The sequence below is a fragment of the Centruroides sculpturatus genome, unplaced genomic scaffold (genome assembly GCF_000671375.1).
Source record: "Centruroides sculpturatus isolate CEXI.00-Female unplaced genomic scaffold, Cexi_2.0 scaffold191, whole genome shotgun sequence".
NCBI classification, from domain to species: Eukaryota; Metazoa; Arthropoda; class Arachnida; order Scorpiones; family Buthidae; genus Centruroides; species Centruroides sculpturatus.
The window spans coordinates 330,114-355,178 of record NW_019384365.1 but is presented as its reverse complement, the minus strand read 5'-3'; the positions used below and the strand labels follow the sequence as shown (position 1 = coordinate 355,178).

At 28.3% G+C, this 25,065-nt stretch overlaps 1 protein-coding gene across 2 annotated transcripts in view; it reads left to right on the top strand.

Annotated features, from left to right (window-relative positions):
- Nucleotides 1-25,065, top strand: part of LOC111642460 (lachesin-like) — a 70,372-nt gene that overhangs the window by 36,022 nt on the left and 9,285 nt on the right. For both annotated transcript variants that reach the window (XM_023388817.1, XM_023388819.1), the window contains exons 2-7: nucleotides 15,662-15,774; nucleotides 15,845-16,052; nucleotides 17,218-17,388; nucleotides 17,497-17,625; nucleotides 20,543-20,830; nucleotides 23,139-23,204. In XM_023388817.1, coding sequence (XP_023244585.1) covers nucleotides 15,662-15,774; nucleotides 15,845-16,052; nucleotides 17,218-17,388; nucleotides 17,497-17,625; nucleotides 20,543-20,830; nucleotides 23,139-23,204 — 975 coding nt within the window. The remainder of the gene's footprint in view (nucleotides 1-15,661; nucleotides 15,775-15,844; nucleotides 16,053-17,217; nucleotides 17,389-17,496; nucleotides 17,626-20,542; nucleotides 20,831-23,138; nucleotides 23,205-25,065) is intronic.

The following is a 25,065-nucleotide window of genomic DNA, read 5'->3' as shown; positions in this document are numbered from 1 at the left end:
TGCGGATTTTCCATTTTCTTTTGTTTAAAGTACTACTCAAATTTTCTTATTTTTTTCCTATTAAATCACATTTTAGAAAGGAAAAAAATTATATAAAAATTGTTTATTTTTTAAATAAGATCATCAGTCCGGTACTTGGTTAGAGTTTTTCTATACGGTGTTTATCTGATAAAATCTCTACTTTAGGGGTATTTTAGACTTTTATTTACTGAAAATCTAGCAACGAGTTCAGTAACTTTCCCGGCAAAAAAGTTAAAATTGAGTGTGGAGCCATCTGTTGAGAGGTTTTATTTTAAAAACTTCTTATATTATTAATTATTATAGAATGGCAAAAAGCTTAATTTTGAAGGTAGAGATGAGTTTTGTAAATGCTAATAACGATTAAAATCTTCATTAAGTCCGACCCCACTCGAGATATGACATGTGACCTATCTCTATCGCCTCATCCCCTCGACCTTTAACCACCAAAATTTAATGAAATCAATTCCCGTAATACATAAACTTCCTTTTTATTTTTTTTTCTTTTCGAGGTGCCCGAGTCCAAAAATGTAAAAATCTTTGGGGTCAATTTTTGAGCCTTTGCCATACAGTACTTTCCCTCTGTTATATAACAGAGCAAAGTCATATTTAACAGTCGGCAAAGTAGAAATTATTTTCTTAAGTATAAAACATTTTAAAATTTAAATTTTAATATATTTTTTGCGCTATTAAAACTGTAGATTTATACATTTTAATATCGAACAATGTAAAGATTTATAAACATAAAAAAGAAAAATTGCAAGTTTGATAGTGGGGGTGAAAAAGAATCCTGAACAGGATCACAAACAATTAAAGGGTCAGACCCATAATAAAACTATTACTAAGTGTAACTAAGAACCATTTAAAAAGTATTCTCTGGCACTTTTTCCATCTGTGTATAGAAGAATGTCCGTCATCTTAAAGTTCCCAACTAGTTTGATTTATCGGAGGAGAAGGGAAAAATTAAATCATTTATCACCTAGATGGCTATTTCGCTTTCTTCATTTTAATCGTGACTCATTGCTGTAGTATTTGGGAGTGGAGAGGTGCTATATGTAAATGAGACTCTCTCCTATTGTTGTGAAACGTGATTGATAACCATACCATATGTCATGGCTGAGAAAAGGCTTTCAAATGCTCTTTACCTTATACCTTAATCTGTAAGGATTTAATTAAGATAATTAAATCGAAATTTTAGTTTAAAATTAAATTCTTATGCTACGGTTACTCCGTAAAACCCGGATTCTTCACGATATTCTAAAAATTCCAGGCGAGTTCTATGTAAACTGAAACAATTTTAAATTAGTTATGGCGCTTATGATAAAGTGAGCATTATAAAGTATAAAATTACAAGTTATTTACGTAAATAAATTATAAATTTTGAGAGATTTCTTCCTATTTTTTTATGCTGCTAAGTTACAAGTTCTTTATGTCCTCTGTCTCGTTTATGACGCTAAATAAAAGTGTGAATGTCGATATTATGGAATTAAAAAGAGAAAATTATCATAAAAACCATTACTAAACCTTTACATAATAGTAAAATTCCGAAAAAATGTCGAAGGGTCTGTAAATAGGTCAAACGAAAAATCTGCAAAGGCATAAGAACTAGCTTTAATATAAGATAAATTTGGGTTATTTTAAGAGAACAATTTATTTTCAATTTTGTAAATTCCATTAAAAAATTTCTCCGTTTTTTTCTTTATTTCTTGTATACATATATTATATTTCAGATGTTATATAAGTGTTTTCTTCTACTTTCGAATAAAAGTTGTAGTTCGCTTTGGTGAAATTACTGGACCATCGACCGTTCTACCAAAAGTCGTGTGGTAGAAGTAACTAAATGGCACTATTGGTTAGAGAAGATTATTGATCCACTTTTTCTTCTGTATCATTGCATCTGTTTCGAAATGGCCAAAGTTTCGTTTGTAATTATTCTGCATATTTTAATTCCTGGTTGTATCTAAAATATAATTCTCTTCTATATAACTGACGCATTAATCTCAATTAATCATCATGTGTCAGTTTTATATACATAACAGTTCGTTAGTTATGTCTATCTCATGATAAATTATTGAAATATATTTATGTATATTACGGAAATTGTTCGTCGAAACGTGTTTGAACGTGTTGCAACACGTTTCGATAAGTCAGAACATGCTCAGTTTTAGTTATGTTCATTTCGATATTTAAAGTTTTGTATATATATTTTAATTTAATGTTGAATATTTAAAATTTAAAAATTAATCATGATTTTAGACATTTATTATGAATTAAATTTTAAAAAAGTTTTATTTAACTATCGATTTTGAAATGCCTGAATTCTAACGTTTTTCTTATAAATTCCTCTTCATACTCCCTTATTTTTAATATATTTTTATAATTTTCTTATAAAATATAGATCTAAAAAACAATATCTTATTCTTTAATTAATAAAGGAAGGCTCAAAAGTCAGTTAACAATTGTAAAAACTCAATTCTATAAGACAATGAGATCTGTAAGCAAGTTTGAAGTTCGAGACCCACGTAATTTGGCGATAGCAATGACCTTTGCGATGCGAAATCGTATATTTATTAATTTAACTCATAGAGACTGAAGCATTTAAATATTTAAAAGGAAGATTAGTTTATAAATATACATTGGCGCTCTGCGACGATGGCACTACATAGGACGAGGCAATATCGAGGTTTGACTGTACTTTATTAATTGCAAATTTTACAAGTGTCGCTCGAAATGCGACCCTCTTTGCTCAATCACGTGTTCACTTTACGATTCATGTATACAAAACTCGATTAACTGACTTTTAGGCCACTCTGTATTTGAATTTATTGATGAAATTCTGTTAGATTTAATAATATAAATTAAAAATAGTTTAATTAAATGAACTTGCAATACGAATAAAACGATTTTATTTAATGGTATAAAATTTAATAATAGTATTATAAGAGTATTATTAAGATTAAGATTTAAAGCTTGCTATTCTATCAGCAACGCAATAATTGCGATTCTACTGATAAAGAGAATAAAGCTGGAAGTGAAACTATCTCTGCTGCAAACTTATTACTCTACTAGCATCAGAATAACACAGTAACTAAGAGTGGGTACAAACTACTTTAATAGTAATGGATCATATAACAGAGACTATAATAACAACTAATGAAAGCTATAAACTTGCTTTACTAACAGATATATTGTACAAGTGTAAGTTAAATGCAGTTTTAGTTACGGAATCAATTACGTAGCCGGCTACTACAACAAAATATATTAAAATTTTCTTTTCATTATGCAAAAATTTATACGTTTATGGTTAAAACATACATATATATAATATAATTGGAGTTAATGAAGTTGGCTGAACGTGAAGTGGTGGAGTTGAAGCGTACAATTGAATGGATATGTTAAGTTTTGTTTGTCATAGATATAGAAAATCTCATCTGCAATTTGAAACGTTGAACTGTAATTTCAAAATTTCTCTTCCCATTAAGAATACAATTAAAGCAGAGAAATAAATAGTTATTACTCTCCCATAAATGAAACTCATCCGTTACCATAACAAACGTTTAATAGTATAAACCAGAAACAAATGATAATTAAAGGAAAGTTTCATTATCAAATGTCGTAAAATAAAATCTCATAGGGGCAAAATTGTTCTTTAACCTAAACTTTACACCTGTTGGAGAGAAAACTTTTGATCAAAATATGAATTATTCAAAAGTATTAGAATAAAGTACAAAGTTTTATGGTGTAGAGGAATATAAAGACAAAATATATGCTGTATAGTATAAGCAATCCGCAAATCTGCAGTAAAATTGTAGCTTTTCTCCATCCCTGTGCAAGCAAACATGTGTCGTAAATTAAGTGAGCAAGTACAGTTCACGTATGTGATAGCTGCGCTCCGTGACTATTAACAGGAGTAGAACCGGCGATAAACCACAGAGGAGAAGTTCTCTTTGATTAACTTGATACCTCTCCTCTACTTCTTTGATTTCTAATTAATTCCTAAATTTAATTGTGTGTGCATGCACTTGAATTTTGTTTCAGGTAGTAAGAGTTCGATCATACGATTCGTAGCGGTACGTTAAAGAAATTTTAAAGTATCGCTGTCATCCTAATTTTAATTCGATGCTTAAATATTATGAAAAATCTCTTAAATTATAAATAAATTGAAAGCTTTTATCGAGGATAAAAGCAGTTATTCATCTGCAGTTTTTTTATTAACAATTGTTATCAATAAAGAAACACTAAATGATTAAAATAAAGAAATGCCTCTAAGTAAAAAAAGAGAAAAACACTTCTAGTTTTAATATCTAAACGTATAAAATAAAGTTAAAATTAAAATTTTACATCACTAATCTTAAATTCTGAGGGGATTGAGTTTCGTACTTAATGTTGCTGCTCACTATTATCATTTATAAATTTGATTCTTAAACTTCTTTAATAATAAATTATTTTAAAAAAGGAAGGATTCAACCAAATCAATTTTCTACACAACGGATAACAAGATAAATCTTTCTAGATAACAAGGATGCAAATTTACACTTTGTAGCTATATAAGCAATATTATTAAGAGCGTCGATTTAATCAAACCTTCTGCAAAGATTTCTTTTTTTTTTCTTCTATCTTCTTCTTTGTTCCTGATACATCTTTACTAAATAAATTGTTTCAGCCACCAACGGAGAAGCAAATTAATGACCTGAAATTCACATTCAATTCGTGCAAACTTTTGTTTAGTGCAAGAAAATATGCTCAAATTTGATGTTTATCCTAATAATTAATCATTATTCCGTTTCCATTTTGGTGTATTTATCTAATTTGAACTGACGTTTAACTCATATTTTAGGTATTAATTATGAAGAGGAGCCATTCTTTGCTGAGCCTATACAAAATGTGACAGTTGCACTCAGTCGAGATGCACAACTCACCTGCATCGTCGATAATCTCGGTACTTACAGGGTAAGATCTTTTTGAAAAATATTCAAATTCTAGGCATTATAAGGCATTAATAACGTTTTGTTTTTTGTAGGTTGCATGGATTAAAGTGGAGACGAAAGCCATACTGACTATCCACAATCATATCATAACTAGAAATTATCGAATCAGTTTGAGCCATAACGATAACAGGCATTTCGTATTACATATCAAAAACGTACAAAAATCAGACAAGGGTGGTTACATGTGTCAGATTAATACCGCACCAATGAAGAGCCAAGTTGGTTATCTGGATGTTTTAGGTAAGACTGACATTTCTTAGTCGCTCTAATTGAAGTAATAGTTGAGGGTGTGGTGTGCGTGATCAAGAATTTCTAATTTTTTTTACCTTTTTTTTAACGTGTAATGGCTGGAGAAAAGTTAATAGAATGGAAATGTTCTAGTTGTGAGGTTTGTACGAGATTGTTTTGAATGAATAATGGGGTTTTACTTTGCTAATATATTTTATATTTTACTTATTGATCTGGAAGTTTATTATGGTTAGAAAAAAATGTCTCTAAAATTGTCTGCGAAATTTTAGTAATAAGCAATTTAACTTTTTTTTATTTAAAAACGTGCCTTATAAGAAGTATTGCTGATTATTTCTCACATAAACCAGTGTGGCACAGTTGTTTCTTTAAATAACGAAACAATTATATACCACGTAGGCCTATATAAATACAGAATAAATTTTTAAAAAAACAGTTGCAAAATATTAAAACGGGCAGCACATATAAAACAGTGGTAAAATAAAACGTAAAATATATTTGAGTATGATAGAAAAGTTGGTAGAAGCGCGCTGTGAGAATGTTAAACAGCGTAGAAACTAAAACCAAAGTTTCGATTTACAGATGTAAATGGTTGTAGCCGGTGCCAAAATTAAATCCCACAACGCCATCGAAACAATACAATCATATAACGTCCAATCCCCCCGTTACTTGCTCGACATAAAAAAGAAACAACTACTCAATTTCCAGGCATTTATCATACTGTCCAATACCCTGTGTATCTTTAGCAGACATCATGTACTTGTTACACGTCACGTAAACTCATCAAACTCACGACAGGATCACGCAATGCTTTAAATTACGCCATTTTACCACATATAAAAAAATCATGATTTTAATTAATATGCATAAATATTGAATAAATCTTGTCTAGCTTTCTAATTAGTAGAAGAGGTTATCTTTCTAACTTAATTGTATCGAAAGTTAGTAAGGAAGAAGAAAAACAGAAGAGAAAGAATAGCAACCACAGAAGGAAAAAAAAGAAAGGAAAAGGAAAGATACTAGCTAACGATATAAAAACTTTAGGAATCTCTGTTTAACGATGTTACTAAGAGTTGTTAAATTGCTATTGCTATTGTTGTTAACATCCTAATTTCTTTTCTCAGCATGTTAACACCAACTGCTAATTATCCATTTGTAGTTCCTCCGGATATATTAGTTAAGAATAGCAGTTCAGATGTAATTTCTAGAGAAGGGTCCAACGTCTCTTTAACATGTAAAGCGGCCGGTTATCCGACTCCCAACATATCATGGAGAAGAGAAGACAATGAGAAGATACCTTTAGGAATGTGGCAAGGTAGAAAAGTATTAGGTGAGAAATTTATTTGAAAATCTCCTATGCTCAATTCTAATCTGTTTAATCCCTTGGAAACCATTAAGCAACTTATCTCTTTTTATTTGTATTTTTTTTTCCTTGTAGCTACTACTTATGATGGAGAGTTTCTGAACATTACCAGAGTCAGCAGGCTTCATATGGGTGCCTATCTTTGTATAGCTTCGAATGGAGTACCGCCATCTGTCAGTAGAAGAATCATGTTGCATGTAGACTGTGAGTAGCCCCATTTACTGATTGCTTTGCAGCCAAACACGTTGTTATGTCGTTAGGGAATGATGTTAGACCTGGAAATTAGTTTATTGTACTTCTTCACTCTTTTAATGGAGGAGGGAAGAAGGGTCCTGGAATCTTAGTAAATGCTCGGCACGTTTTTAGTGATGTTATACATTTTATGCTTCTTTTGTGTTATATTTTATACGAAAAGTTACATAACACCAACTCAACTTATGTAAGAGACTCCATGCCCATCACTTACACAACAAATTCCCTTTACTTTTTCTGTTACATTGTTAATTTTGGACCGTCTATAAGCTCTCAAACATGCCTAAAAAGCATATAAAATATCTAAACTTAAAAAAAAAAACTGATGAATTTCTACAAGTGAAAAGCAAAATTTCCAATCAAATTTTAATCTTGTTATTGATCATCGTCTTCTTATCTAATTGTCAGAACTGTAAAATAAATTATCGAAAATTCTACTTTTATTGTTTATACTCGAAGATTTATGTTGTAGCAGTGTGCTTAACCCACTTTTATTCTCCAGAAAAAAAGAAAAAAAAATTATTTTTCCCTCCTCCTCACTGCACTCTACCAATTAGGTCATCGCGATCCATTAAATGTCAAAAACTATTTTAATGTCTTCTATCATTGGCTTCTAGCTAAACATATACAGTAAAAGAAAAGTATATTTATATACATGAAAATGTGTAAATTTATAACACTTAACTAAAAATTTAATATTANATGCTAATACGTCTAAATAGACTACTATAAAAAATTAAATAATCATTGTATTTAAATAATTTAGAATTATCATAGATTTAAAAAAAGTGACAAAAATAAATAAAATTCGTATAAAAAATATCCATTTCTAAAACGTTTTAATCATTTAATTTTCAGTTTATTCAATTGAAAACCCTCTCAAAGAGTTTGCCAAGAAAATAAAAAGTAGTAGACTGAGACAAAAGGAGCTACACGTTTCTACACCTTTACAAAAATACCATTTAGTTTCATCCCAATAAACCCATAACGACTCGCCTTTTTGCTTCCATTCCTCTAACTCACTAAGCATCCAAGTTATATTCTAAAGAGAGGGGGGAACCCGCTTAAGCCGAAATATCTCATATTTTAAGAGCTCGGACATTTATCTAAAAATGCACATTAAAACGCTCTTAAGTTCCTTTCAATTAACGATAAGAAAATCGTCAAAAGTGTCCTTACATCTCTCATTTGTTTCGAAGAATTAAAAAAATAAAAAAAGAAGAGGAAGAAGAAGGGGAAAAAATCAAATCACGTAAAGAGAAAGAAAAGTAAAGTTACAAACTCACGGACGATTTAGCAATCAACACAAATTAACACTGTTCACGTGACAGTTACAGACCTTGTTACAGACTCACCATCTGTCGTGCAGCTAAAGCTATAAAAGAAGCGATTCCTAGAAAAGACGTATAGTTTTTGGCCACATAGAGAGAAAATTTCATTTACTTTGTTACTTTTTTTTTATTATTATTATTATTATAGAAGTAAGGTGAAACACGCAACTCGATAGTTTGACATTTCCCTAGAGATTATTAGGGCGGTAGCACATCCCCGTTTAGTATTACAAGAAAAATGTTATACCTCTTTGTAAAAAGTGCATTATACCGAATCTTTTTCTCGCTTCGACTGAGATACGAGAAGTGAGTGTCAATAGATGACAACCTAACGGGTCAGCATTTCTCCTATTCCACATTTTAGGTAAAATTCTAAGAGAAAAATCTTTAAAAAAATATAAATATATATATATTTATTTATATTCTCTTTTCTATTTTGGTCGTGAAAACGTTTTGCTACTATAAAAGTAAAGCAATGTTCCCTCCTTTTTTTAAAAATTCTTTTAAAAAAGTTTTGAAATTTTTATAATATATATTTATGATAGTAAGGTAGAAGATGCATACATTTATTTTTTATTTATTATTTGAGAGACATTAAAGATAAAAATAGGAGAGTGTACTGTTTGATTTTTATTTTATTTTATTTTTTTGTATATACAGATAAATCTTATTTTACTTTCTAAATTTTATATTTATATTTGTTTAATTGCTCAAAATTTATATAACGTTTATAAGCACTGGCGCCGTAGACAGTTCTCGAAGTATTATTTGATTTGTATAACCTCTCGTATGACCTATCGACGACTACTTATGTATCTGAGTATACTTGATGCTATTCTACACAATAAACAAGCGGATTGACAATTGATAACTGACAACACACGGTTAACAACTTTAGAAAATCTTCCACTGTATAAACATTTAAGCTTCATTCTTCGTCAAAATTCCCTATTCAGAATTTTCATGACAATTTTCCCTTAAGCATTTCTAATAATTGATACAATCTACAGTGAATTTATGGCAATTTTTGAATATTTAAGATCGTAACTTTATTGATAATTACTCTTATATCTAAGCACTCTGAGACTATCCAACTAAGCATTTAAGTATTATTTTAATTGCTTTACTTACTTCTACTGTAGTATTAACGATTGTTTTCCTAGTATAGGCCTACACTTTTTTCCTATATAAATTCTTACGTACTATTTCTATCAGATAAATTTGAACTTTGTTAACTTATTTATACTATTAAAACAATTTTCATTCTTAAATATGACTACTTATAATGGTTTTTATGATAAATATAATACTTTTCTGCTATTAACTGTAAAAAAACCTCTTGATAAATACTAAAAATTCAATAGAATTATGAAATTTCCAAGCATAATTTTAAGATATTCCTGTATAATTGTTATATTATTTTGAATTTTGATATATACGAAGCTTAAGCATTTTTAATTATAGATTATAATGGACTTATTGCTTCCAAAAACATAAAAATTTTTAATTTCCTGTATATTCTATGTAATAAATATGGCAACTTGAAACGTTTACATTCCCGCTTATAGAGCACATTACATTCTGAAAACAAATTGTATAATACAACATAATGACTCAAATTTTAATGATTACTCTGTAGATAAATCCACACACGCTATTTATCGAGATAGAAGCCATTACCGTACTGTTAACACACACAAAAGTAGGTACTATGCAAACATTTTTCTGCAGAGGCGGCATTAAAAACGTTTATTAGGTCTCCATCGAATCGTATTATACACGATAGATTCATAAATCAACAAAATACTTCCAATGCAAATATGAAAAAGTAGAAGTATTTTAAATCCGTGCAATATTGACAAGTGTATGTCACGACATCGGTTCATGTAGTGCTGTTGGCATTTCAGTCGCTATGGTATTTAATGGAACGGATATTTATTGACACGTGGCATGTAACCTGAATTCTTGTGCAAGGAAACCATAACTTTACCCGGTCAATCAGAACCTCTAAATATCTAACACAACGTGTATTTTGCGTCCTTCTCTACCACTCTTTCCCACCCCTCTTCAGTTAAACCATTCGCTTCAATGGAATTCCTTCCGTGAATTTTATTCTTTGCCATCGTGCAGTAAAGAATTCTAATTACTAATAACTTAACAGAGCTCAGATTTTTGATTAATATTGCAGATCTGATTATAAAACGTGATTTAATTAATTATAATTTATACAACCGAGCGTTATGACGTCTTGGTTTAAAAAAAATTAATTTTTACGGATAATTTAAAAGGAATGCTCTAAAATATTTTATAATTAATTAAAAGAAAAGTTTTAGAAGCAAAATATTTAAATTTTAATATTAATAAAAGACTAAATAACCCATTTGAAAATAAGCAGAGACGATTTTGTTTAGGTTAAGGAGGGGAAAAAATGGTTAAAAAATTGAAGAATAAATAAATAATTGGAAAGAAAAAATATTTAAGTGCTTTATATGTCATAATTGATGATAAGTTTAGATTTTTTACCCCTTGTTCAAGTATCTGTCAAAAGAATGAAGTGCTTAATCTCATTATCTAAAATTTTAATGATTTTTATTGCTGCATTATCCCAATTTGCGGATTTTCCATTTTCTTTTGTTTAAAGTACTACTCAAATTTTCTTATTTTTTTCCTATTAAATCACATTTTAGAAAGGAAAAAAAATTATATAAAAATTGTTTATTTTTTAAATAAGATCATCAGTCCGGTACTTGGTTAGAGTTTTTCTATACGGTGTTTATCTGATAAAATCTCTACTTTAGGGGTATTTTAGACTTTTATTTACTGAAAATCTAGCAACGAGTTCAGTAACTTTCCCGGCAAAAAAGTTAAAATTGAGTGTGGAGCCATCTGTTGAGAGGTTTTATTTTAAAAACTTCTTATATTATTAATTATTATAGAATGGCAAAAAGCTTAATTTTGAAGGTAGAGATGAGTTTTGTAAATGCTAATAACGATTAAAATCTTCATTAAGTCCGACCCCACTCGAGATATGACATGTGACCTATCTCTATCGCCTCATCCCCTCGACCTTTAACCACCAAAATTTAATGAAATCAATTCCCGTAATACATAAACTTCCTTTTTATTTTTTTTTCTTTTCGAGGTGCCCGAGTCCAAAAATGTAAAAATCTTTGGGGTCAATTTTTGACTCTTTGCCACACTTTTCCTCTGTTATATAACAGAGCAAAGTCATATATAACAGCCGGCAAAGTAGAAATTATTTTCTTAAATATAAAAAATTTTTAAATTTAAATTCTAATATATTTTTTGCGCTATTAAAACTGTAGATTTATACATTTTAATATCGAACAATGTAAAGATTTATAAACATAAAAAAGAAAAATTGCAAGTTTGATAGTGGGGGTGAAAAAGAATCCTGAACAGGATCACAAACAATTAAAGGGTCAGACCCATAATAAAACTATTACTAAGTGTAACTAAGAACCATTTAAAAAGTATTCTCTGGCACTTTTTCCATCTGTGTATAGAAGAATGTCCGTCATCTTAAAGTTCCCAACTAGTTTGATTTATCGGAGGAGAAGGGAAAAATTAAATCATTTATCACCTAGATGGCTATTTCGCTTTCTTCATTTTAATCGTGACTCATTGCTGTAGTATTTGGGAGTGGAGAGGTGCTATATGTAAATGAGACTCTCTCCTATTGTTGTGAAACGTGATTGATAACCATACCATATGTCATGGCTGAGAAAAGGCTTTCAAATGCTCTTTACCTTATACCTTAATCTGTAAGGATTTAATTAAGATAATTAAATCGAAATTTTAGTTTAAAATTAAATTCTTATGCTACGGTTACTCCGTAAAACCCGGATTCTTCACGATATTCTAAAAATTCCAGGCGAGTTCTATGTAAACTGAAACAATTTTAAATTAGTTATGGCGCTTATGATAAAGTGAGCATTATAAAGTATAAAATTACAAGTTATTTACGTAAATAAATTATAAATTTTGAGAGATTTCTTCCTATTTTTTTATGCTGCTAAGTTACAAGTTCTTTATGTCCTCTGTCTCGTTTATGACGCTAAATAAAAGTGTGAATGTCGATATTATGGAATTAAAAAGAGAAAATTATCATAAAAACCATTACTAAACCTTTATATAATAGTAAAATTCCGAAAAAATGTCGAAGGGTCTGTAAATAGGTCAAACGAAAAATCTGCAAAGGCATAAGAACTAGCTTTAATATAAGATAAATTTGGGTTATTTTAAGAGAACAATTTATTTTCAATTTTGTAAATTCCATTAAAAAATTTCTCCGTTTTTTTCTTTATTTCTTGTATACATATATTATATTTCAGATGTTATATAAGTGTTTTCTTCTACTTTCGAATAAAAGTTGTAGTTCGCTTTGGTGAAATTACTGGACCATCGACCGTTCTACCAAAAGTCGTGTGGTAGAAGTAACTAAATGGCACTATTGGTTAGAGAAGATTATTGATCCACTTTTTCTTCTGTATCATTGCATCTGTTTCGAAATGGCCAAAGTTTCGTTTGTAATTATTCTGCATATTTTAATTCCTGGTTGTATCTAAAATATAATTCTCTTCTATATAACTGACGCATTAATCTCAATTAATCATCATGTGTCAGTTTTATATACATAACAGTTCGTTAGTTATGTCTATCTCATGATAAATTATTGAAATATATTTATGTATATTACGGAAATTGTTCGTCGAAACGTGTTTGAACGTGTTGCAACACGTTTCGATAAGTCAGAACATGCTCAGTTTTAGTTATGTTCATTTCGATATTTAAAGTTTTGTATATATATTTTAATTTAATGTTGAATATTTAAAATTTAAAAATTAATCATGATTTTAGACATTTATTATGAATTAAATTTTAAAAAAGTTTTATTTAACTATCGATTTTGAAATGCCTGAATTCTAATGTTTTTCTTATAAATTCCTCTTCATACTCCCTTATTTTTAATATATTTTTATAATTTTCTTATAAAATATAGATCTAAAAAACAATATCTTATTCTTTAATTAATAAAGGAAGGCTCAAAAGTCAGTTAACAATTGTAAAAACTCAATTCTATAAGACAATGAGATCTGTAAGCAAGTTTGAAGTTCGAGACCCACGTAATTTGGCGATAGCAATGACCTTTGCGATGCGAAATCGTATATTTATTAATTTAACTCATAGAGACTGAAGCATTTAAATATTTAAAAGGAAGATTAGTTTATAAATATACATTGGCGCTCTGCGACGATGGCACTACATAGGACGAGGCAATATCGAGGTTTGACTGTACTTTATTAATTGCAAATTTTACAAGTGTCGCTCGAAATGCGACCCTCTTTGCTCAATCACGTGTTCACTTTACGATTCATGTATACAAAACTCGATTAACTGACTTTTAGGCCACTCTGTATTTGAATTTATTGATGAAATTCTGTTAGATTTAATAATATAAATTAAAAATAGTTTAATTAAATGAACTTGCAATACGAATAAAACGATTTTATTTAATGGTATAAAATTTAATAATAGTATTATAAGAGTATTATTAAGATTAAGATTTAAAGCTTGCTATTCTATCAGCAACGCAATAATTGCGATTCTACTGATAAAGAGAATAAAGCTGGAAGTGAAACTATCTCTGCTGCAAACTTATTACTCTACTAGCATCAGAATAACACAGTAACTAAGAGTGGGTACAAACTACTTTAATAGTAATGGATCATATAACAGAGACTATAATAACAACTAATGAAAGCTATAAACTTGCTTTACTAACAGATATATTGTACAAGTGTAAGTTAAATGCAGTTTTAGTTACGGAATCAATTACGTAGCCGGCTACTACAACAAAATATATTAAAATTTTCTTTTCATTATGCAAAAATTTATACGTTTATGGTTAAAACATACATATATATAATATAATTGGAGTTAATGAAGTTGGCTGAACGTGAAGTGGTGGAGTTGAAGCGTACAATTGAATGGATATGTTAAGTTTTGTTTGTCATAGATATAGAAAATCTCATCTGCAATTTGAAACGTTGAACTGTAATTTCAAAATTTCTCTTCCCATTAAGAATACAATTAAAGCAGAGAAATAAATAGTTATTACTCTCCCATAAATGAAACTCATCCGTTACCATAACAAACGTTTAATAGTATAAACCAGAAACAAATGATAATTAAAGGAAAGTTTCATTATCAAATGTCGTAAAATAAAATCTCATAGGGGCAAAATTGTTCTTTAACCTAAACTTTACACCTGTTGGAGAGAAAACTTTTGATCAAAATATGAATTATTCAAAAGTATTAGAATAAAGTACAAAGTTTTATGGTGTAGAGGAATATAAAGACAAAATATATGCTGTATAGTATAAGCAATCCGCAAATCTGCAGTAAAATTGTAGCTTTTCTCCATCCCTGTGCAAGCAAACATGTGTCGTAAATTAAGTGAGCAAGTACAGTTCACGTATGTGATAGCTGCGCTCCGTGACTATTAACAGGAGTAGAACCGGCGATAAACCACAGAGGAGAAGTTCTCTTTGATTAACTTGATACCTCTCCTCTACTTCTTTGATTTCTAATTAATTCCTAAATTTAATTGTGTGTGCATGCACTTGAATTTTGTTTCAGGTAGTAAGAGTTCGATCATACGATTCGTAGCGGTACGTTAAAGAAATTTTAAAGTATCGCTGTCATCCTAATTTTAATTCGATGCTTAAATATTATGAAAAATCTCTTAAATTATAAATAAATTGAAAGCTTTTATCGAGGATAAAAGCAGTTATTCATCTGCAGTTTTTTTATTAACAATTGTTATCAATAAAGAAACACTAAATGATTAAAATAAAGAAATGCCTCTAAGTAAAAAAAGAGAAAAACACTTCTAGTTTTAATATCTAAACGTATAAAATAAAGTTAAAATTAAAATTTTACATCACTAATCTTAAATTCTGAGGGGATTGAGTTTCGTACTTAATGTTGCTGCTCACTATTATCATTTATAAATTTGATTCTTAAACTTCTTTAATAATAAATTATTTTAAAAAAGGAAGGATTCAACCAAATCAATTTTCTACACAACGGATAACAAGATAAATCTTTCTAGATAACAAGGATGCAAATTTACACTTTGTAGCTATATAAGCAATATTATTAAGAGCGTCGATTTAATCAAACCTTCTGCAAAGATTTCATTTTTTTTTTCTTCTATCTTCTTCTTTGTTCCTGATACATCTTTACTAAATAAATTGTTTCAGCCACCAACGGAGAAGCAAATTAATGACCTGAAATTCACATTCAATTCGTGCAAACTTTTGTTTAGTGCAAGAAAATATGCTCAAATTTGATGTTTATCCTAATAATTAATCATTATTCCGTTTCCATTTTGGTGTATTTATCTAATTTGAACTGACGTTTAACTCATATTTTAGGTATTAATTATGAAGAGGAGCCATTCTTTGCTGAACCTATACAAAATGTGACAGTTGCACTCAGTCGAGATGCACAACTCACCTGCATCGTCGATAATCTCGGTACTTACAGGGTAAGATCTTTTTGAAAAATATTCAAATTCTAGGCATTATAAGGCATTAATAACGTTTTGTTTTTTGTAGGTTGCATGGATTAAAGTGGAGACGAAAGCCATACTGACTATCCACAATCATATCATAACTAGAAATTATCGAATCAGTTTGAGCCATAACGATAACAGGCATTTCGTATTACATATCAAAAACGTACAAAAATCAGACAAGGGTGGTTACATGTGTCAGATTAATACCGCACCAATGAAGAGCCAAGTTGGTTATCTGGATGTTTTAGGTAAGACTGACATTTCTTAGTCGCTCTAATTGAAGTAATAGTTGAGGGTGTGGTGTGCGTGATCAAGAATTTCTAATTTTTTTTACCTTTTTTTTAACGTGTAATGGCTGGAGAAAAGTTAATAGAATGGAAATGTTCTAGTTGTGAGGTTTGTACGAGATTGTTTTGAATGAATAATGGGGTTTTACTTTGCTAATATATTTTATATTTTACTTATTGATCTGGAAGTTTATTATGGTTAGAAAAAAATGTCTCTAAAATTGTCTGCGAAATTTTAGTAATAAGCAATTTAACTTTTTTTTATTTAAAAACGTGCCTTATAAGAAGTATTGCTGATTATTTCTCACATAAACCAGTGTGGCACAGTTGTTTCTTTAAATAACGAAACAATTATATACCACGTAGGCCTATATAAATACAGAATAAATTTTTAAAAAAACAGTTGCAAAATATTAAAACGGGCAGCACATATAAAACAGTGGTAAAATAAAACGTAAAATATATTTGAGTATGATAGAAAAGTTGGTAGAAGCGCGCTGTGAGAATGTTAAACAGCGTAGAAACTAAAACCAAAGTTTCGATTTACAGATGTAAATGGTTGTAGCCGGTGCCAAAATTAAATCCCACAACGCCATCGAAACAATACAATCATATAACGTCCAATCCCCCCGTTACTTGCTCGACATAAAAAAGAAACAACTACTCAATTTCCAGGCATTTATCATACTGTCCAATACCCTGTGTATCTTTAGCAGACATCATGTACTTGTTACACGTCACGTAAACTCATCAAACTCACGACAGGATCACGCAATGCTTTAAATTACGCCATTTTACCACATATAAAAAAATCATGATTTTAATTAATATGCATAAATATTGAATAAATCTTGTCTAGCTTTCTAATTAGTAGAAGAGGTTATCTTTCTAACTTAATTGTATCGAAAGTTAGTAAGGAAGAAGAAAAACAGAAGAGAAAGAATAGCAACCACAGAAGGAAAAAAAAGAAAGGAAAAGGAAAGATACTAGCTAACGATATAAAAACTTTAGGAATCTCTGTTTAACGATGTTACTAAGAGTTGTTAAATTGCTATTGCTATTGTTGTTAACATCCTAATTTCTTTTCTCAGCATGTTAACACCAACTGCTAATTATCCATTTGTAGTTCCTCCGGATATATTAGTTAAGAATAGCAGTTCAGATGTAATTTCTAGAGAAGGGTCCAACGTCTCTTTAACATGTAAAGCGGCCGGTTATCCGACTCCCAACATATCATGGAGAAGAGAAGACAATGAGAAGATACCTTTAGGAATGTGGCAAGGTAGAAAAGTATTAGGTGAGAAATTTATTTGAAAATCTCCTATGCTCAATTCTAATCTGTTTAATCCCTTGGAAACCATTAAGCAACTTATCTCTTTTTATTTGTATTTTTTTTTCCTTGTAGCTACTACTTATGATGGAGAGTTTCTGAACATTACCAGAGTCAGCAGGCTTCATATGGGTGCCTATCTTTGTATAGCTTCGAATGGAGTACCGCCATCTGTCAGTAGAAGAATCATGTTGCATGTAGACTGTGAGTAGCCCCATTTACTGATTGCTTTGCAGCCAAACACGTTGTTATGTCGTTAGGGAATGATGTTAGACCTGGAAATTAGTTTATTGTACTTCTTCACTCTTTTAATGGAGGAGGGAAGAAGGGTCCTGGAATCTTAGTAAATGCTCGGCACGTTTTTAGTGATGTTATACATTTTATGCTTCTTTTGTGTTATATTTTATACGAAAAGTTACATAACACCAACTCAACTTATGTAAGAGACTCCATGCCCATCACTTACACAACAAATTCCCTTTACTTTTTCTGTTACATTGTTAATTTTGGACCGTCTATAAGCTCTCAAACATGCCTAAAAAGCATATAAAATATCTAAACTTAAAAAAAAAAACTGATGAATTTCTACAAGTGAAAAGCAAAATTTCCAATCAAATTTTAATCTTGTTATTGATCATCGTCTTCTTATCTAATTGTCAGAACTGTAAAATAAATTATCGAAAATTCTACTTTTATTGTTTATACTCGAAGATTTATGTTGTAGCAGTGTGCTTAACCCACTTTTATTCTCCAGAAAAAAAGAAAAAAAAATTATTTTTCCCTCCTCCTCACTGCACTCTACCAATTAGGTCATCGCGATCCATTAAATGTCAAAAACTATTTTAATGTCTTCTATCATTGGCTTCTAGCTAAACATATACAGTAAAAGAAAAGTATATTTATATACATGAAAATGTGTAAATTTATAACACTTAACTAAAAATTTAATATTAATTTTTTAATCATAAAAATAACCGAATTAAAAATTATACTTTATAATAACTCGTATATCATTTATAATTATTTTTAAAGTGACTTTATACACAAACTTTGACTATAAATTTAAATTATCCTTAACTTTTCTTCCAATTATTGCATGTAATTTTTTTTTATTTTTAATATTCTTTATGGATTTTCTTATCTTTTTAATTAATAAGAACATTTTTAGCCCTTTCTAAACTTTTTCAGACTTCAGAAAGAGTAAATTCAACAGAAATTTTACATAAATTTTAATTATAAAACGTGAAAAACTCGTCAATAAATCATTTTAAACAAATATTTTATGTGTTATACAAACATATTTAAGTTCAAAATTTATTACATTTGCACATATGTGAATATATTTATCAAAGTCGCATTTAAATCACATTTTCCAATTATTGCATTATTACCGAGAATATCTTCGGAATTAAATATTAATTTTAAGTAAATCGCTTGTGTAATAGAGTTAAAATATGATAAATTGCATAAAATTTAAATCGCATTGAAATATATTATATTATTCGTTCATTTCTATGTAATACCTAGAATAAACTGTAATAAAAATTTTAATTCGCGTGCCTGGAATTATTATATTTGTTTAATTATCTTTTTCTAGAATCAAAACACGTGTAGTAGCATGCATTAAGCGTTTAAAGGGTTTACTTTTCGTAATTTTAATTAATGTACCTGTCATTTGCATCAGTGAAGTTCTTCGGATACATCCCACTCATTTCAGTTTGGGAAAATTTAATAATTCTCTATTTGTTAAAAGTCGACTTGAAATAAAATTAATCAAGCGTTTTCTGGTTATTAACCCCCTCTTACTGAATTTCTAATCGAATTGCCTTTCTTTTGTTTTCCTCAAAACATAAATCGATAACGATTTTCCAAATTTAGAATGGTGAAAGTTTTCTCAAATGGGAAAGATAATTATTTCATTACCTCGCTTGATAAAAATAAATTGAAGCAATTATCTATTTAGAATGTTCTTTTAAATAGGATAAAATCATTGAATTTCTATAGTTTATTATTTTAAAAATAGTAAGAAATTATACTTTATCTCCTTAATTTGATAACATTTATCAGTTTGATACGTCCAGTTTTGCTTATCATCTCAATCAATATTGACTTGTAAATGCAGGAAAACATACAAATTTCTGGGGGTTTATTCTTTGTACAAGTGTATACTGTACGCCGAATACGGGTTAAACTTTAATTTTTAATTTTGAATTAATTTCTAAACCGAAAGAATATATCAAACTTCTCATCAGATAATTAATTAGATAAAGTTGATGATTGTCTCGACTGGGTAATTAGAATATCATAAATAATACTTTTGTACAGATTTTAAAAAATAGAAACGTATAAAAATACTATTTTTATATGTTTCTAATTATATGACTAAGTAAATTTTCATTTTAAAAATATATATTTTTCTATAAATATAATCATTACTTTAATTAATTGCATGATTGCATGATTTTAGAATATTATTGAATTTTATTAATTTTTCAATCCTATTGATATTTTCAAGAACTCGAATGTATTAATAACCATAATATGACGTGTTTATGTCATTTTTAAGCTATTTACTATTTTAAAAAATTACGTTTTAATGAATTACTCAACCGTTTCTATTAATTTATTTCCTTATTTTCATTTATTTCATTTAAAATAATTAATTTTAATCAAACTAGATGTAGATTATCTATTATAAATGTAGAAAATTTATTATTTACATAATTATTTTCGATTTTTTAATATTTTTTATATATATTATCAATTGGAGAATCTTTAAGTGCATCAACTATATTTGCACAGAACATGTATATTTTTTTTAATGAAGTAAGCCCTATGTTATTTGAGATATTTCTAATTTGTTATCTAAAGCCTTAAGCTCTCTTTTTCTTTTTATCCAAGTTAAAATTTAACAAAATTATCAAACTCTGTTTCCCCCTTCTTAGAAAAGCTGTCCAACTCTTCTCACTATCCTCTTGAAGCTACAGTAGATTAGCGATAATGATTAATCTAATTTAAACCACTCTACTTCTACTCAAAAATAGTTAATTATGTCTAAAATATCATTAAAATTTAAATATTTGTCATACGTTTTGTAAATTTGCATAATTTTAATTTACAGTTCCTCCAGTTATGTGGATACCTAATCAGCTAGTGGGTGCTCCTATGGGGAAGGATGTCACTTTGGATTGCCATACGGAAGCGTATCCCCAATCTATTAATTTCTGGTCTAAAGAAAAAGGGGAGATATTGTTATCTAATGACAAGTACGAAATCGTATCTAAAAAAAAGCTTTATAAAACGCACATGAGGTTAACCATCAGAACTTTAAATAATGAAGACTTTGACACTTATAAATGTTACTCCAAAAATTCTTTAGGAGAAACTGAAGGAGTTATACGATTATATGGTAAATTTTATTTCATTTATGCATATTTTAATTCTTTATACATTTAAATAAATAAAGGAAAAGGTAATTTAAAATACTCCTTCCAAAACGATTCTTACTCTAGCTACGTACAAGATAAATTAATGAAGCTTGAGATTTTTTAGAAATTTAAATGAATTTTTAAATTAATTATTAAGTAATTATAATATTTTATTGTTTTTTCCTATTAAAGTAATTTATTAAAAAAATAAAAATTAAGATAATCGAGAAAATTATATAGCATATTTTAATTAAGGCCGATAATGGATCTGTTGGGAAGAATATAATTATACAAGTTAATGAATTCATAATCTTATACGGATCAACTGCAACAGTTTATTAGAATTATCTTCTGGTTAATCAGTCTTCTTCCCTTGAGATAAATATAACTTAATGGCTAGCATTTTTTATAATTTTTTTTAAAAAAGTTCCAATTACATCTGAAAATCGCCTTCGTAACCTCTATTTATTTAAAATTTATATACATTATTGCAAAATTTAACTTATTTTTTAGTATTATTAAGTAAAAATTATATTTTAAATTTTATAAATTGTTATACTTAATTAAACATCACAATATTCCTTATTTTATTCTTGAGATCCGTTCATCTCTTCTATTATATTTTTCCGAATTAAATTTTTAGGAAAAAAAAAATTATATTGGATATAGATCAATATTTCAGATATTTATACAACTTTCAATCCAAAAATGTACTTAATCCAATTTTCTCGATTCTTCATCCAAACGTGAACAATGAAGTGAAGAAGAAAAGAATATGAAAGACATAAAAAAAAACTAGAATAAATGAAAATTCGGAGTTGCAATTATGAAATGACTGGAGCGAATCATCGACAATCTTGATCCTTTTTCTATCTAAGGTTGACATAAGCAATTAAGTAGATGTAATGAGTTGAAGAGCAAAGATCATTTTTGCAATTGCCACTCTTAAGACATGTCACTATCATTTCTTTATATTGAGGTTATGAAGGCGGAGAAATATTTTTATCTTTTTTTAATCTGATTGTTGGATTTTGGTTTAAATGTTTTTTTTTTCCCTCCTCCAATATATATGTATGTATATATACATTATACGTACAGTACGTATATATTTAATCTTTAAAGATATCTAAAAAAAAATTTATTCGGTTAAAGAAAACTTTATAAATTGTGACAGGTTTTTAAATTATTGTTCTAAGATTTTAAAAAAGTCTGATAAAGAAATATATAAAAAAATATATAATTTTAATTAAAGAAAAAAAAAACTTTAATGGTGGAAAAGAAATTGAGATTATAAGCTTTAAATTTTTTTTAAAATTATTTTTAAAGTCCATATAATTATAATAAAAAATTTTTAAGTTTTAAGGAATATTTTTAACGCTAATTATAATTTTTAAAAATGATAGTTTTACATTTTACCCTTTTAAATCGCCTTAAATGTTTATATTTATTTCGATTAACTTATAAATAAAATTTTAAATTAATAAATACAGTTTAAATAGAATTTTGGATATATAAAAAGTAAGTTATGAGCAGAAAATTTTACTTTTTGAAGGAGAAAAGCAACTTACAGCTGAAACTTGTTCTTTAAGTCCTTTCAAAGTTTTGTTGGAAGAACAAGGTGTACTATCAAGCCTTTGAAGTTGAAGATGTAGAAAAAGGAATTGCGGATATCGAAAAAGCATTGAAGATATAAAAAAATCACACATTGATTGTATAAAGATGAAAAAAAATGATAAAAATGGATAAAAAAAAGTATTTTCAGATAGAAGATATGATTGTAAAACAAAACAATATCCAGCTGTAACTTAATTCTTATCTTACAGTTATGTATATCGATACTAGTTTATATAAATTCTGAGTAATTTATTCATTTAATAAGATGTAATCCTCCCTGGTAAACTTTCACATATATCTTTAAAGATAAATATAATTCTTTCCGGTAACTTGAAAGTGTTTATTTTTTTTTTCTTATTATCTTATTAAAATTTTAACAATTAAGTAAATAATAAATAGGTTAGACTTAGAGTTATAAGCTGATTTTAAGTCTTCATACAAAATAAATTTACTAATCTCTTTTCTCGTTTAATCTTTTATAATCCTTATTATCTTATTAAATTTAATAATTAGAAAAGTTTAACAATACAAAAAGTGATAGTTTAATTATTGATGCGTAAATTTATTCGTGTTTTTTTATTTAAAAAAAAAGAAGAAAAAATTGAAGAATTTTAAGAAATTTAAAAAAAATAGTTAAATTTTTTAAATAAATAAATTAAATTTCTGTTAATTTAGAAATTCCACCTCCAACGATTGAACCTAATAAAGATGCAAATACAATCAGAAGGCAAAGTTCAGAAGGTAAGGAGTTAATTAAGTTTCGTATAAATTAAACTACCAGAAATATATACCACCGAATTTAAACAAGATTTATCAAAAATAGGTGTTGAGTAGGGATGAGCAACATAGAGATAAAAAAAATTTCCTATCTTTGAGTTAGTAAAAACCTGTTGTACTGATGAGAAGGCACAAGACAATTTATCACTACGTAATGGGCATGTCACATTCACTGGACACTTGGGCCATACTTGGATGTATACGGGATAGAAGTGAGCCTTTTCGCCTAAGGGTACTACTTGATACACTATAATTGGATGTCACCTATCTCGGAATGTACACCCCCCTTTGAGATTTGTCGTTTGACAGAAAGGTCAGTCTACAACATCTGACGGTGAAAATAGATGGAAGTTTAAGCGTTTACTATTTTCTTACTAACGTTTGTCGTTAGAAGAGAATGAACTCTATTTCCTTCTTCCACATTTACCTTCATTCATACCATTACCGATATTGGTTTTGTATACGATTAAGGAGTCTTGTTATAGAACTGTAAATAGCATAAGACGATAACTCACTTTACTACAAATTTTTTAAAACGTGGCTTACATTTTTTTATACTTCAAAATCGTTATTTTTAAATAATATTTTTTTGTATTAACACATTTCTTATCAATCTTGGCTTGATGCGAAGAAGCAAGTATTATATAATATATGAAGCATGTCTTTTTATAAAGACGTAACTAAAAAGACAGTCTATCGATTGCCTTTTTTGTTGTATCTTTATCAATAGATTGTCTTTTTTTCAGGTGGAGAAGACAATTATTGGATTATGTCTTCTTCACCAGAATTTTCACTATATTATTAACTCATTTAAAAAAAGTGACAAATTTTATTGAGAAATTGATACATTTAAACAATCCCACGATAAAATATAACCAACTTTTCACAAATAAGTCTAATAAAATGAATTCAAAAACAATATCCTTTGATTTTATATATATATTTTTTAAAATATAATAGAAACTTAAGAACCCGAACAATGACTAATTCTTTATAATATATGCATTTTTGTTTTAAATTATGATAATAAATTATACAGATGATAATAAAAAATTCGGGAGTATATAACAGAATTTATAATATTCCTTTCTTTTTTTGAAAAATAATCGACATAAAACTTTCATTTTGTTCTCTGACACCACCATAAAGACCGTAATAATCACAGGATCTTTATCATCTTGCAGCACAGAATAGTTCTCTTGGTGTTTGATGGTCTTTTCCATGTTTCTTGTCTTTAAATGATCATTCCAAAGAACCAGCTTTCATTGCCCAGTTTTCTCTTTACCGTTTTCATCTTGATATATATATATATATATTTTTTCTCATCTCAGTTTGAAAAAGTTTCCATCCCTCCCTCCTTTTATTTTTTTTCTTTCTTCAATCATAATTTTTTTACTTCTAAATATATAAATTTTAAGCATGTTTTCTTCGATTCGTCTTATATTTATGCATTTTACTTTATTATTATTTTTTTTAATTCTAAACCAAACGTTACAATATACTTAACCTGTTTAAGAGGAGATCAAAAGAAGCGTATTAAATTTATTCCTTGCTAATTTTTTTTATATTGGTATTATTTAAACATTTTTTGTTTAATTTTTATCAATTAGTGTATGAAATTTAAATGGGAAGCTCGTGAAAAAATCATATGAAGAAAACAATCTATTCACATTTTAAATTAAGCATGGAGAGACTAATGATATCTCATAATCATCAGCAGTCTACTTGGCCTATTAAACTAGCTTTTTTTTTAAATTTTCTTTGGGTAACTCGTTTTCCATCTAGTCGATATTTCAGATTAGTGTCAAACAAGTCTTTGAAATGT